We start from the raw sequence: 14,380 nt of genomic DNA on the forward strand, positions 1-14,380 counted from the left end.
ACATTAACCACCCAGAGAGAGGAGCAGAGGATCCCCATGGATGATTAGAGAGATGTGGTGCACATAGAAAGCCCTGAAACCACAACAATGAGAAGTAAGGCCATTAAAACTATATAAAAAGCTGTTAAAAATGACCTCGAAGCATGTGTGCACTTGACTACAATGGTTCTAGGCTCTCTAAACCCACATATTGGCACAAACAAAAGCAAGATAGTTTGTTTGGATAGGCAACTGGCTCAGCCAAGCGCTCATAATATACAACAGATGGAAAATGTTCTCAAGATCTCTATTCACTGTAGAATGTCATCTTATACAATGACATTGAACTTTGTTTGGCTAGACTATCAGAAAGAAACAGTGGGGGTCAAACGAAGCGGAAATGTCTACAGTATTTTCTGGAAAAATCACAGTCCTAATGGATCATAAACTACCTGATAAGAATGTATGAACTCTCACTTAGCACTGGAAAACCGTCTTAACAGACATCCTGTTATGCTTCAGTCCACAAAGATGGAGAGATACAGATCTGTGTTTGTGGGGCTTTGCCCTTCTCACTATGTGCACATGAAGGAAATCCTCTTGCTATTCATTCATCCTTGTCAGTGTCTCTTGGGTGTAAAGCATTTCGGTTGATACCCGGGTGTGCGGGGTTAATTTGACCATAAGTGTTATTTACTGACTTTATATCAAAAAAAGCTCCTTCTTTAGAGCAGCGACATACAATACAATGTAAATACGGAGGATTTGACAAATGTTAATTGTGGGTAAGAATATAATGCTTTCAAGAGTTTACTCTTGAATCTCATCTATAAAATAAGTAGAATATAGAAACAATACTATTTTCCCTTAGGCCCCTATTTGGCCCTTTAAAATCCCTCTATACTGCCCCACATGGCTTGGCCTAATATTGATCACCTGTTGTACTCAAATGGAACCCTGTTACTAAATATTAACTTCACCACAAACACTGGGTGACTGTGCTGCCTAAGAATAGATGGACACTCAAGCATTTGTCCTCTTGCTGTCACAGTGAGCATAGCCCACTATGTGCTTGTTTGGGTCTCATACATACATAGAGTAAGAGAAAGTGCTGGCTTATGGCTTTCCAAACTTACAGCATTTAGGTAACCTAGTTCATTCAGAGAGATATTTTATATAGGCTATGAGACAACATCGGCCAGTAGTTTCCTATTTGGCGAATGACAGGTACTTTATTCTCACAAAACACTGATAGAATTGTGCTAAACTGTATATGTGCAATATGCATGCGAGAATGAAACTGCAACATACATTTACATGGAACATGTCCAGCTATTACGCAGAAGATGGGTAAATATGTATGCTAGTTCTCTTCACCGTATAGCCGACATTCCGGACTGTAGCAGTAGCCTATTAAAAGCGTGCAGAAAGTTTTGTCTAAGAACAGAGTAGGGGCGGTCCACAGAAGAACAGGAGGGGAGGACATGCGGCGCTCATATCCAGCTTACCAACTCAGTCATGCAGGCATATATCAGTGCAAACTCGGATGAGTGGGTAAACACGACCACATGCTTCAGAGGTATGTGATTAATTCTATGTTGGATTTAACATTTATGAAAAACAAAGATCTCAAAAAAGGTAAACATCTAACTGTCGCCTGGAGTCCTCTCCAGCGCCATTTAACCGATGAGTGTTGTGTTGCGCGTCCGAAGCATGTGTTAATTTCTCTAACAAATAGTCATCGTTTATTTAGTTGTCGCTTGAATTAATTCCAGAGTGCAATAGAGGTCAATATTGAGCTAATTCGAAGATAAAATACGGAGATGTGAAAATACATTGACTTTTCGACATTTTCATAATTCACTTGTAGTACAATTGTTTAGCCTAAAAGTACATAAGGGTTTGTATGATGCATATTGATGCTACAAATACAGCATAATATGGTTATTCCGTTGTAGTAACTACTCTTACAGGGAATGTTGTCAATTACAGATTTTGAGGAATTTCGGTTTCAGGTTTCGAATAGCACCAAAAGGAACTGAGCCTACCCTTACGAAAAATAACTTATAGGCTACTTCTTTTTCGTAAATGTAGGTGGATATTTAAATGTGCTGTGTGTGTATATATCAAAATATGTTGAAGTTCAGGAGGTTTTCGCATTAGAGCTGTGACCAACTCAGTTGTGTTTTTTTTTTTTTAAATCAGAAGATGAACTCCTACACTTCGCTCACACCACATTTGACTACAATGAGTGTGGTCAACAAAACCTGCCGCTTTGAAGAGGACTTTAAGTATATCCTGCTGCCCGTGTCCTATGGGCTGGTGTTTGTAGTGGGGCTGGCACTAAACTCCCTAGCCATGTGGATGTTTATAACTAAGATGCGGCCATGGAGCGCCAGTACGGTGTACATGTTCCACCTCGCCCTGTCGGACACCCTCTATGTGCTCTCGTTGCCAACGCTCATTTACTACTATGCCAACCGCAGCCACTGGCCCTTCGGTGTGGTCACCTGCAAGATGGTCCGCTTCCTGTTCTACGCCAACCTCTACAGCAGCATCTTGTTCCTCACCTGCATCAGCGTCCACCGTTACCTGGGCATCTGCCACCCGATCCGCGCCCTCACCATGATAAAGCCCCGTCATGCCCACCTGGTGTGTTTCACGGTGTGGGTGGCCATCACGCTATGCCTGGTGCCCAAGCTCATATTTGTCACCACCACTCGACGTGACAACGACACCCTGTGCCACGACACAACACGACCCGAGGACTTCCACTACTTCCTCACCTACAGCTCCGTGGTCATGGTGCTGCTGTTCGTCATCCCCTTCATTGTGATCATGGTGTGCTACTGTCTGATGGCCCGGGCACTGTGCAGGCCCCGCAAAGGGCTGTCCTCAAGTCAGCAGGGCAACTCCTCCCGCACCAAATCCATCAAGCTCATCGTGGTGGTGCTGGTGGTGTTTGCCGTGTGCTTCGTCCCCTTCCACATCACCCGCACCCTCTACTACATCTACAGGTTCTTGGACGCGGACTGTCCGTTTCTCAACGTGGTCAACTTTGCCTACAAGATCACGCGCCCTCTCGCCAGCGTCAACAGCTGCCTGGACCCCATCCTTTACTTCCTGGCGGGCGACCACTACCGCTCCAGGCTGCTGCGCGCGTTCACCCGGCAGACCACCAACTCGCGCTCCGCAGCCTATCAGCAGACGCCGTCCAACAACAACAAGAATGACATTGCTCTGGTCTACAAGAATGCGGAGGCCAAAGAAAGCCCCAAGTCAGAGCGGTAGCTCCACAAACTCTGCACAAACTCAGAAGACACACCGCTGGGCCTGGAACGCACCCAGCGGCGGTGGCGAAGGAGCCGCTCTGAGGTCTGGTGCCGCTTGTGGGCTGCTAATCAAGTGTGCTGAGACCAGCCTCAGCACGCCATCCACATCTCAGCCCTCAGAAGTTCAGCCCAAAAGGAGAGCAGCCATCGGCGCTGTTGTAAACAATACAAGGCACCCAAAATACAGGCAAACTGTCCAAGAACGCTGAAACGCTTTTCACCTAACCACATCCTGTGTGTGCATCTAACCTCTTTCCAATTGTTGTCAGGTCTGTTTATATGACTAAGGGGCACAGCACTGCGGGCATAAAAGCCAGCTAAAACCACCACATCTATAGGAGAGCGCCGGCCACACACAGGCAGGCTTTGAGTGATTGCCGCACTGCAGTTGCTCTTTTTGGGCTGACCACTTCATCTCACTACGGCTGGTAGACAAAACGGCCCCTTTGTCCCTCTGAGGTGAAATGTAGTCGCCTACTGCTGCCACTGAGAAATTCCAACACAGAGCCCGTTGTATACTGAGTCTGAAAGCTTCTGTCTGAAGCACAAAGTCATTATAATCTTCTCATGCATAATGGTGCCTTGCCAAAGTTCTTTATCGGGGCATTCAGACAGACAGTGCTAAGCATTGTGCAGTGAAAAGCTGCAAGGAAATTGAGCATTTTGAATGTGAAGAAACTGTTGCCAACACAAGAGGACGTAACAACACAACCAATTCAGATTCAGATTTGTGGTCGGAACGGAGTGGATCCACAGCTCATGTTACAGATTAAACATGGCATCTTGGGAAATGTTGGAGATAGGAAAATGGGAGGTGTGTGTGTGATGTGTGTGTGAGTGTGTGTGAGTGTGTGTGTGGGTGTGTGTGTGTTGTGTATGTGTGTGTGAGTGTGTGTGAGTGTGTGTGTGGGTGTGTGTGTGTTGTGTATGTGTGTGTGTGAGTGTGTGTGTTGTGTATGTGTGTGAGTGTCTGTATGTGTGTGTGAGTGTGTGTGTGTTGTGTATGTGTGTGAGTGTGTGTATGTGTGTGAGTGTGTGTATGTGTGTGTGAGTGTGTGTGTGTTGTGTATGTGTGAGTGTGTGGATGGGTGGGTGCGGTGGGGAGTGGGTGTGCAGTAGTCCTGAGTCCCTGGTCGTGATGTTGACTGTGTATTGTCGATAGTAACAGGCCCAGTTCCACAAAGATTCCCGAGGTCCCTCCGGGGCCCCTCCAGCTGTTTTTACCATTGAGTCAGGAAAGCACACAGCTGTGTTGTGTCTGTGGAGACTGTGGAGAGGGTGGGGCCTTTGAGCACCTCCAGATTTCTGCTCTCTACATTCAGTAGCTTTAGTTAACCAACAATAGGGATTTTCCCTTATCCATTTGGAAACTGAGGTAACATTATTCATAGCAATACATAATATTTTGTTTGTCACCTGGATTAGGTATACACATGTCCAAGAGGCCAGTGCCATTTCATTTGTTATCTTAAACAAAATATATGTGAGCCATATGTATGTAATCATTTTTGAATAATAAACAAGGCATTATTCCTTTGACTGTGTCATCGTCTCCAATTCATTTCCATTTAATTTCACATTTTCACAGAACAATGGGATTTTATGCAAATAAAAATCAACATGTAGCACACATTTGAAATCTTATGAATAACTGTGTTGGCTTCCTTGTGTGCCGGCACCAACTTTCTTTGACTGATAACTTTGTGCTGTTCACTCTTGCACTATCCCCAGGGACACTCTCTTACCAAAACATCTCATTGCACTGATTCCACTTGTGCACTGCATCACAGTGGACTGGAGGGTTAGTGAATAGACCATCATCTCATAATTGTATTTTTCATGTTTCTAGTGTTGTCCTGTAAGTGTTATAGAAGCTACTGGGTGCTACATTCCCTTCAGGTTAAATCAAGTGAGGGTGATTAGGTCATGTGTGTTTGAAATAGCATAGAGCAAGTCCTAATGGAAGGTACTGAGACATTAGGTAGGGCTTTTAAGGAGTTTGGAGTGGCATGCCAGGTTTGACACCCCTGTTCAAATGTCTGTTTAAATCAGTGAAAGATTTCCTGAAGACTCTCCAAAAGATCATGGAATAAGTTGTAGCAGCCTGTATGGTCAGTATAAATGCCCTTTTGGCTAATCGAACTTTATCAAACTGATCAAACACCGAGGGAGTTTTATCCATTCCTCCTGGCAAAAAGGCTTCTAGTTTTGTGAGATTCTTGGACCGTCTTGCATGCACGGTTTCTTGAGGTCTTTCAACAGACTTTTGATTACAGTTAGAAAGCCAACTCATTTGTTATCACCTTAAGGTGTGTTTAGCATCAGTGTCCTGTTTTCATTCCTCAGCTTTTTTACATGTAAATGATTCCTCTCAGAATTGACTGGCATTTCATTTATTTCATTCCTCTCTCCACCAGTGAAATGTTCCCCATGCCACTGTTGCAGGAGAAGCCTCAAGCATGACTGCTTAGTTGGAGAGGTGTTCAGATCATGAAATTCTGCACCCGTTTATCTTCAAACATGCATTTTTGCCACTGTGGCCAAAATAATCTATTTTAAAGTAGGCAGTCCACAGGACTTGTTAACATAATGCAACAAGTTGGTGGATTGACGCTGGATTGTGTTGAAATATTTTGATCTAACCCTGATCTGCCTACTTAGAATGATAAAAAGCATGTGTGACCTTTAGCTGTATTCCCTTCAGTGCATCCTGTGCTCACTCTTCTCTTCATATAACATACCATTTGACCAGGGGTGGACAATCTCTTCCATGAGAGCATCCCTTTGGTGAGACTGAGCCTGAGATAACCTGATGTGAACTCTGACAGTCGACAAAGATGCCAAGACATACTGGAGTGTCTGAGAAAGCAGTGGGTGCCACTCTGGGGTGGGTGTGGTGCCTAAAGCAGGGTGAACGCAATGGGAGGAAGCAGGAGAATGGAGAGAGCAACACAAGGAAGTGCTCTGTCTGGAACCGTATCGTTTCATCTGAGCTCTCATTATTTCAGTGCAGGAAATATAGCAACGCGAATGTTCCATGGTCCTCTGGGAAATGTAGGATATTTGATGTCCAATCTACAACTAAGCCGACCCTAACATGGATGTTAGTGTTCAGGGGGAATTCTGTGGCTAAAATAAGGCTGCAACCTAAGAGTACCTTCCTCCTTACTCTCGCCAGGCCAAGAGGAAATGTGGACATACCTTTCTAACATCACCAGATTACAAGCAGATAAATCACAATCATGCTTATCAGCAGTTGACCAGTGATAAGTATCTGAAATTATATTTACTCATTACACCATGCTTCATCTAGAATGGGTTAAAAGCTGCAGCCTAAATAATGTACAAATGCTTCACCACCACTATAAATTTAATTATATATTTGCATTATAATTTATTTGTGTATTGTTTCTATGTTATGTATTTATTGTGTGTTCATTTTCTCTTTCTTCTAGGTGGGTTTTGTAAGTAAGTCTTAAAGGTTTTGTAAGTAAGTTATTTTTTCCTGGTTTCCATTCCTGCATTTCTACTGGCTATTAGCCCAACATGCCTTTGAAATAACATTATGTGTACTTTATGAAATGTAGGAATTCATGGGCGTCGTAGGGAAGTGGAGTTGAGGAGGATCAGCCTGTGATTGTTTTGGATCTGACTTCATTTGACCACTAGATGTCCCTCTTGTTCCAGGCAACAGTTAATGGCTCACTGCTACATTTACTAAACCTGTTGCAGTCATTTACTTTGTGGAAAACAGTGTTGACTATGTTCACATAGTTGTACTTGACTGAAAGGGTCAGTAATTAGAAACTATACTGCATATATTCTCACTTGGTACATGCAGACTTAGTGAATAGGCATTGATCAGCAGGGGAAGAAAATCTCCCGTAAATGAGAATAATGCTGACATATTGCACACACTGCAGTATAGAGTAAATGATTGCTGGGAGTGTTCTTATCCTTGTCCTCATATGATTGCTGGGAGTGTTTTTATCCTTGTCCTCATATGGATTTGTACATTTCTCCTGCTGCCTCAGTGCTTTATGTGACATGTGAAAAGCAAAGTCCAGAGAACAGTTCAGCTGGAAATAGCAGTCCATTTAAACATCAATAGCATACCTTCTTTTTACTTGCCTTCGGCCTTGTGTGAATAAAATGAAGAACGTTTTCCAGCGTAAACATAAATGTATCTAATATGAAATATTGTTCAGATCTTTTTTTTTTAAAAAAAAACCTTCTCTGTAATACAGGCCATGTGGCAATGTCTGTGGAGGCAGCACCTGAATGTTTTGTACTATTATGGAATATGGCACCGTAGTGACCTGGAATATAAGTTTGTCTGTGGTATCCAACTTTACTATACAGTCGTCCAACTGTAGATTCAGATGGATGTACACATTGTATACATTACCTGTATTGGTCATTATAAACCTGTATTCTTCACTGTATAAAATGAAAAGCAGTGTTGATCTCGCTAATATTATACACGAAGGTTAGAATAAATGTATACAATACAGTCTTCCGTCTGTACTAGGTATAATAAATAACAACTTTTAGAAGGTATACTTTCCCCAATAGTTAATTCAACTAATTCATCCAAAAATATTGTGGCTGGCATGTGAATGTGCTATTTTAATTTCCCATTTTGTCATAAACATGTTTTACGAAAAGCATACATAGTTCTCAATTAGTGAAACATTTTTATGACATAAACACATTTCAGGTTATTTCTTTATCGTTTACAAGTGAAGCCAGACCTTAAGCCATAATGTAATGCATGGAGATTTGGTTGCATGTCATCTGGCTCAGAGCAAAGGCACTTCAGATTTTGCATAAACAGCATGAGTTGCAAATGCCCCAAGATGATTTGGTTGAGGTAAGAAGTCATCATTTGTAGATAAGGAAATCAACTGCATTGCATATGGGAGGTCAGTCATTGAGGGCAGCACTCTCTGATGCTGCCTGGTTATCTGTCCTAAACCAAAGCTAGTGTTGGAGGGTCTGCTGCAGGTTCACCATCTAAACAAAGGGGCATGTGGAGTGATTCCTGCGCATGTCCTGACAAAAGCCGCTCTGTGTGGCTAGGCTCTCTGTGTCATATATTTGCCTAAATGTCAGTTGACTCTGCTAATTTAGCCCTTTCTGCAGCTGTTTGTCATATTCTGCATATTGTCATATTAAATGGCGGCTTTCAAGGACGCGTGGATTAGGCTCTAATCTGAGTGCGAGGAAGCCGAGTGGAGGAGTGACATAAAAGAGGAGAGAAGTTCATTATCCCCCTGAAAAGGAATCCATTGGCTTTCATGGTCGCCATGGAAACGGGCCCTTTCTCTGGCCATCAGACCAATGATAAGGTACTTCAGCACGCCGCGCACATTCATGGCCCAGGAGAAAAGGGAAATATTGCTTTCCGATTGCTAATAGATGTTAGTTGTTGATTGGCATGAAGATTCAGAGGGCTGTTGCTGCCTAAATGTTTTACCTGCTTCTGCTCCGCTGCCGCTCAGAGAGACAGAGAGAGATAAAGAGAAAGAGAGAGAGAGAGAGAGAGAGGCAGAGATAAAGAGAGATAGAGAGGGAGAGAGAGAGAGGCAGAAAAATAAGTGAGAGGACATAGGGACACAATGTAGTTATATCTGTGTTGCACTGACAGCATTTTTGTTTTTAAATGAGGACACATTTAAAGTCATTTTAAGGGAAATGTCTGTTCAGAATAAACATTTAAGAATTATCTTGAGGTTTAACCCCATTATAGCCGACATAAAATATTGACACAGTCTATTGTGAAGGTCGGTCCATGGTGATGAAAGCCTTCAACCTTCATGATGGCCTTTAGTGACCTCCGTCTAACAATGGCATGTTTGCTCCAGGAGCAACAGCAAGGTCAGCCCAGGCACGAGAGCGGGCAGGCCGTGGGCGCCGGGCGACACTGAACCTGGGAGGCAGGTGGCGCGGCGCGGTGTGTGGCGCGGGAGGGAGGGAGGGCAGTGGGAGGAGGATTACCACAGTGAGAGGCGTCTGGGGCCGCACACCGCCAGCAAATTGTTTTAACCCCTGCAGCGCCACGGCGCAAGCCCCCGCGCTTATCTGAGTCTCCGCAGCCTCTCATTAATATTCCAGACATATGGCAGCGCTTTCTGTATCATTGTCTAATAATGGGAGGGATAATCGCTCATTCAATTATCAGACCGTCAACACCACCACTGCCACCACCGCCACCACCACCCAGCCACCAGCAGCAGCCCAGCCTCACTTCTCCAACAGAGCTGAGATGGAACAGCGAGAAGGTGAGAGCGATAGGGGGGATTACACCATATTAGCAACCTTAATAAGCCATGCAAACAGGGGCCATGGGGTTAGAGCAAAGCAGAAAGGGGCCGTATTGGTGTGGTGGACATGTTTGAGGCTCAGGATGGTTCCTACAGTACAGGCCAGAACTCATGTGGATTCCAGGCAGTGGTCTGCAGATCACAGCGATACATGATGTTGCTCAGTTCCATGGTTGTTTATATGGTTGTTGCCACAGGCTGCACTGTCCCTTATTCAGTGTGTATTCTCTCTGTGTACTCACTAAGACTGGCTGACCTGAGCCTATTAGGGGCAGTTCACTCATGTTTGACCTGTGGCCAGAGGACACTGCCATTAGTCCGGTCGTGGACTCTATGTGTGAATGGCTTTGAGGAACAGGACCTTTCATGGTCAGCTTGACCCTGACCTTTTGTGGGCCAAAGGCCGCAAGGGAGATCAAGAGGCTCTTTCAACGCTGCTGATCCTGGCCTTGTGGCCCAACTGCCCTGCACCGGCCCCTGCTCTCTCTCTCTCCACGGGGTGGACCACAGCTCGCAGGGGCTGGAGCCGGCTGGAAGTGCTTGGGGTCAGTGGTAGTGTATACGGACACTGAAGTAGCCACACGCCTTTAGCCACCCACACATACACAGCAGGTAGACTGCTGGGGTGATTGTGTTGAGTTAATGGGAAAACTTTCTGCACATACAGGGGGAGTTAGGGAGTGATTTGTTTGTGTGTGTTTGTGTGTGTGTGTGTGTGTGTGTGTGTGTGTGTGTGTGTGTGTGTGTGTGTGTGTGTGTTTAGGGTGGAGGTTGAAGAGAAAGAGGAATGGTTGCCGGGTGGTGTGTGTGTGTGTGTGTGTGTGTGTGTGTGTGTGTGTGTGTGTATGGGGGGGGGGGGGGGGGGGGGGGGTTGCTGAGGTTGCTCAGGAAAGATAGTAGGTGAAATGGTAACAAAATCATACAAAATCCCAGCGCTTGATAAATTTCTGCATCTTGAAAAAAAAAACAGGAGCCCAGGAGTGGCCGCCAGCGCGGGAGCCTTTTGTCAGGGCCCCATTTTCTCTCTGGGAAGGCAGCCGCTCGCAGGGTCAGCGAAGTTAGGGAAGTAATTAAAGCGCAGTGATTCACTGCCTACTGCTGAGAAGAGAAAGCAAGCTGTCATTCTGAGCGGGAAAAAATAAATTACAATTTTAATAATGGAGTGCAGGCTGGGTGGTGGGGGACAGTGTGTGTGTGTGTGTGTGTGTGTGTGTGTGTGTGGTGAGGAGGTGCTGAGGGGTGCATGGGTGTCTGAAGGCTTGCTGTTGGTAAAGGAAAGGGTGGTGGGGGATGTGTGTGTGTGTGTGTGGGAGAGAGAGAGAAGGAGAGAGAGAGAGAGAGAGAGAGAGTGAGTGTGTGTGTAGAGGGGGGTTGAGTCCAAGGGTTGTGCTGGCTGCCTACTTATCAATAGTTGCATTTTTTTTAATGAAACCACATTGGTGGTACATTGCAGACGCACAAGTGGCCTTAAAAAGGAGCCCCTCTGTGGAACATTAACATACTGATTTCATGCGCGTGGCAAAGGGCCTGTGCCAATATCAGAGAGGACTCAGCACTCCTATTGTCTGCTAGGACTCTGCTCCCCTCTGATATGAAAATTCAATTATATTATAACTAGATCGCAGCGTGCGTTTTGACAGTCGACGGGAGCGTCTTGCCTGCTGCATCAGTGCGACGGGACCAGAGGCTTCTGATAGCGCGAGAGCTGCTTTTCAACCATTGACATGTTTTTTTGGGGGGGACAAGATTACCTAAATGTGTCGCATTTAAGGAGGAGAAAGTTAATCTAATGCATTGCCATTATCTGGCGCAGGTAATTCCAACACCACCTCTCAAACAGTGTGTTTGCCCTCAGCAGAACACCTCCAACACACACGCACACACACACACACACGCACGCACACACACACACACACACACACACACACACACACACACACACACACACGCATTTCACACACACACAAGCTCGTTTACCCACTCTCATATTTTGGCTTTGCAAATCAGATTCACTGTTGTCCACCTCAGACCCCCAACACAATGTATGTTTATTTATGTCTGTAGCTGTTGCTATGCTGCAGTGAGTGAGAAATAAGTTTCAACAGCGTACACTTATTTTCCCAAGACATGCACTTTCTGAATGTCAATTCCAGCAAGGAAGGCAATATAACTACGCTTTTCAAAAAATGCCCACATTATTCAAATAGATTTGATTAGACATACTTTCCCCCTGTATATTTAGCCTTTTATTTTTCAGCAGACTGTCATTTTTGAAGGTCAGTTCTTTGTATTAAATTTTGCATGATAAATGGTTCAGAAGTAGCAAGATATTACCGGTACATTTATAATCATGCTATTTATTAGGAAAATCCCTGCACTAAAGACCAATAAGAAAAATAAACTGGTTTCATTTATTTTGTCAGCATATACTATCACTAACTTACGGCACACATTGTTTCTTTAGTGTTTTGTACATTATGGAAAGCCAATGGACCAACCTTGATCCTTTCAGTAAAGCAAGGTGCAAGGTATGAAGCACAGATTTTGGTGCTTACCTTGAGCAAAAGATTCTTAACAAGTCAGGAATAAAAGAACTGTGGAGGAAAAAGATAAACAGCACTGAAGAAAAGGAAAAACCAGGAGGGTCAATGAGCTCAAGGTGAGTGTGAAGATTGAGTCAGAGAACATTGTAGAAATAAATATCAATAAGAAGCAATATCAAGCAAGCCATAGCCAGTAAATGATGGAGACAGACACAAGGTCATGTTCTGAAGACATAGAGTATAGACTTGGGAGGAGAAAGCACGAGCACGCGGTGTGATGAAGCAGCAGAGAGCAAAAAATGGCACTGGGAATCTTAAAGACTGGATAGCTGGTGTGGTACAAACATGGAGTTTGTGGTGGCATAGGTTAGGAGACACAGAAAGAGACAAGGACAGTCTCAAACAACTACAAACCCACAATGCAGCTTTAGGGAGAGTTTTGTCCCGAGATGATGTTGAGGAGCAGGAGAGGTCAAAGTGGAACACTGCAGTTGGCATGGAGGAGGCCCCACGTGAAACACACAAATATTGAAGCCCATTCAGCTCAGCTCAGCTCCGCGCGGAGAGGGGTGGCAGCCGACGCTTTAGGCTGATTTGCCACTGAGTCTCGCTCTCATGGGCTCATGAAAAACAAGTGGCTTTCACTGAAGCCATGACTGGCATGGAGAGACAGGCAGCGTGCAGTCTGGGCTCAAGGTCACCGCGCCCGTAATGGGACTTGAAGAGTCTTCAGTTCATGCTCCTCTGCGCCAGACAGACAGCTTCTCATCCTCCCTTGATCTGATGGCACCAGCCTGTTCAGTGGTGTGTGTACAACTGCCTAAAGGATGTGGTGCAACAAAGGTCGCCATAAAATCACAGATTAAATCTGAACAACTTTTTTTTTTTGGAATGACCCGTTTTTTGTTTGTTTTGTTTTTGCTTTGGTTTAAGGAAACAGTTTATGTAAAATATCATAAAATGAGGACGCATTGTGATATAAAGGAGACGCCCAATGAGAGAGGAGAACATCAGGAGCGAAGGGGAAATGTGAGGTTGGCAGATGAATGAAGTGCATGAAATAGGAGCCTGCAATTAGCTTAGAAACCTGAATAAACATTTGGCCCTTTCCCAAGTCCACCCCAAACACACATTTGCACTCATTCACTACAATCCATTCCATTTTTACAGCTCACACTTGACACTTGCTGTGCACTTTACCATAGCTTAATGTAATGTGCTAGAATCTAAAATGCATTAAACTAATTGTCTGTGCCCCCAAGCACCACTCTGATAGCTACTTCTCTCAGTTTGTCTTGGAGTGACTGAGGAGAATGAGAGCCAAGCTCAGGTGCTCTTTGTATCTAAAAGCCTTATCTTCATCTTAATGCTCTGATCTCATGCTGGCCGTGGGTTTCCCTAATCCACCGTTTGGGAATTGTAGTTTTTGCCCACCAGCTGATTTTCTTTTTCCTTGCCTAGAGGTGGTCCGGTCACTCCAGCTTCTGTATGAGCTGATCATTAATGGCAGCAGCATGGTGGAGATTATGGAGCATTTACATGTTGGCCTCAGGACGGGGAATGGAAGTAACAACATGTCATAGTGTTTCTGCATAGTGAGAGATGTAAACACAGATGTGGCAGGGATGTAAAGGCCAGTTTGCAGGTGTGTGTGTGTGTGTGTGTGTGTGTGTAAGAGAGAGAAAGAAAGACAGAACAGTACATAAGAGGGGCATGGCCTAGGAAACACCCCCCACTTAAGGTAGCCACCCCGGGACAGGGGGAACACATACCTGCCTCCTGTCATTAGGACAAGCTGAAGTACACGCTCCCCCAAAAGCAGAGAAAGGAAGGAACCCTTAATTAGTGTTCTCTGCAGGGCCAGAGCCCTTAGCTCTTAATTAGCCCAGCCAACTCCATTCATTCTAGCAGGCTGGGAGAGTGGAGGTGGGGTAGGGTGGGGGCAGTGGAGGGGTGGTGCTGGTGGTGGTGGTGGTTGTTGTGTCTTTTCACAATATGCTTTGCGTTGTCTCCCCTGTTCCCCTGGCGAACGTCCAGAAAGAAAAGGTGGCCTTTGTGTTTGCATTTATTTGTAGCTTTGTTTGTGAGTGTGCATGTGGGCCGCTTTCTGAGCGCGCTCACTGATGCCCAGGGGCTCCGGGGACTTTGAAATTGTAGCACGAGGTCAATGGAATGAGACAGTTGCCGTTTTCACCATCCA

General features: G+C 44.9%; 1 protein-coding gene across 3 annotated transcripts; it reads left to right on the forward strand.

Annotated features, from left to right (window-relative positions):
* The first annotated feature begins 1,267 nt into the window (after positions 1–1,267).
* p2ry4 (pyrimidinergic receptor P2Y4) lies at positions 1,268–3,811 on the forward strand. Of its 3 annotated transcripts, none has more exons than XM_042075335.1 (2): positions 1,268–1,558; positions 2,188–3,811. In XM_042075335.1, exon 2 carries the CDS (start codon positions 2,188–2,190, stop codon positions 3,268–3,270), a length of 1,083 nt encoding a protein of 360 aa, XP_041931269.1. In that variant the 5' UTR covers positions 1,268–1,558; the 3' UTR covers positions 3,271–3,811. The 3 variants fall into 3 exon arrangements, with proteins under 3 accessions (XP_041931269.1, XP_041931268.1, XP_041931267.1); XM_042075334.1 differs by having other exon boundaries at positions 1,269–1,617; positions 2,185–3,811; XM_042075333.1 differs by having other exon boundaries at positions 1,271–1,558; positions 2,185–3,811.
* Positions 3,812–14,380: the final 10,569 nt, after the last annotated feature.

This window comes from Alosa sapidissima, chromosome 20 (genome assembly GCF_018492685.1).
Source record: "Alosa sapidissima isolate fAloSap1 chromosome 20, fAloSap1.pri, whole genome shotgun sequence".
NCBI classification, from domain to species: Eukaryota; Metazoa; Chordata; class Actinopteri; order Clupeiformes; family Clupeidae; genus Alosa; species Alosa sapidissima.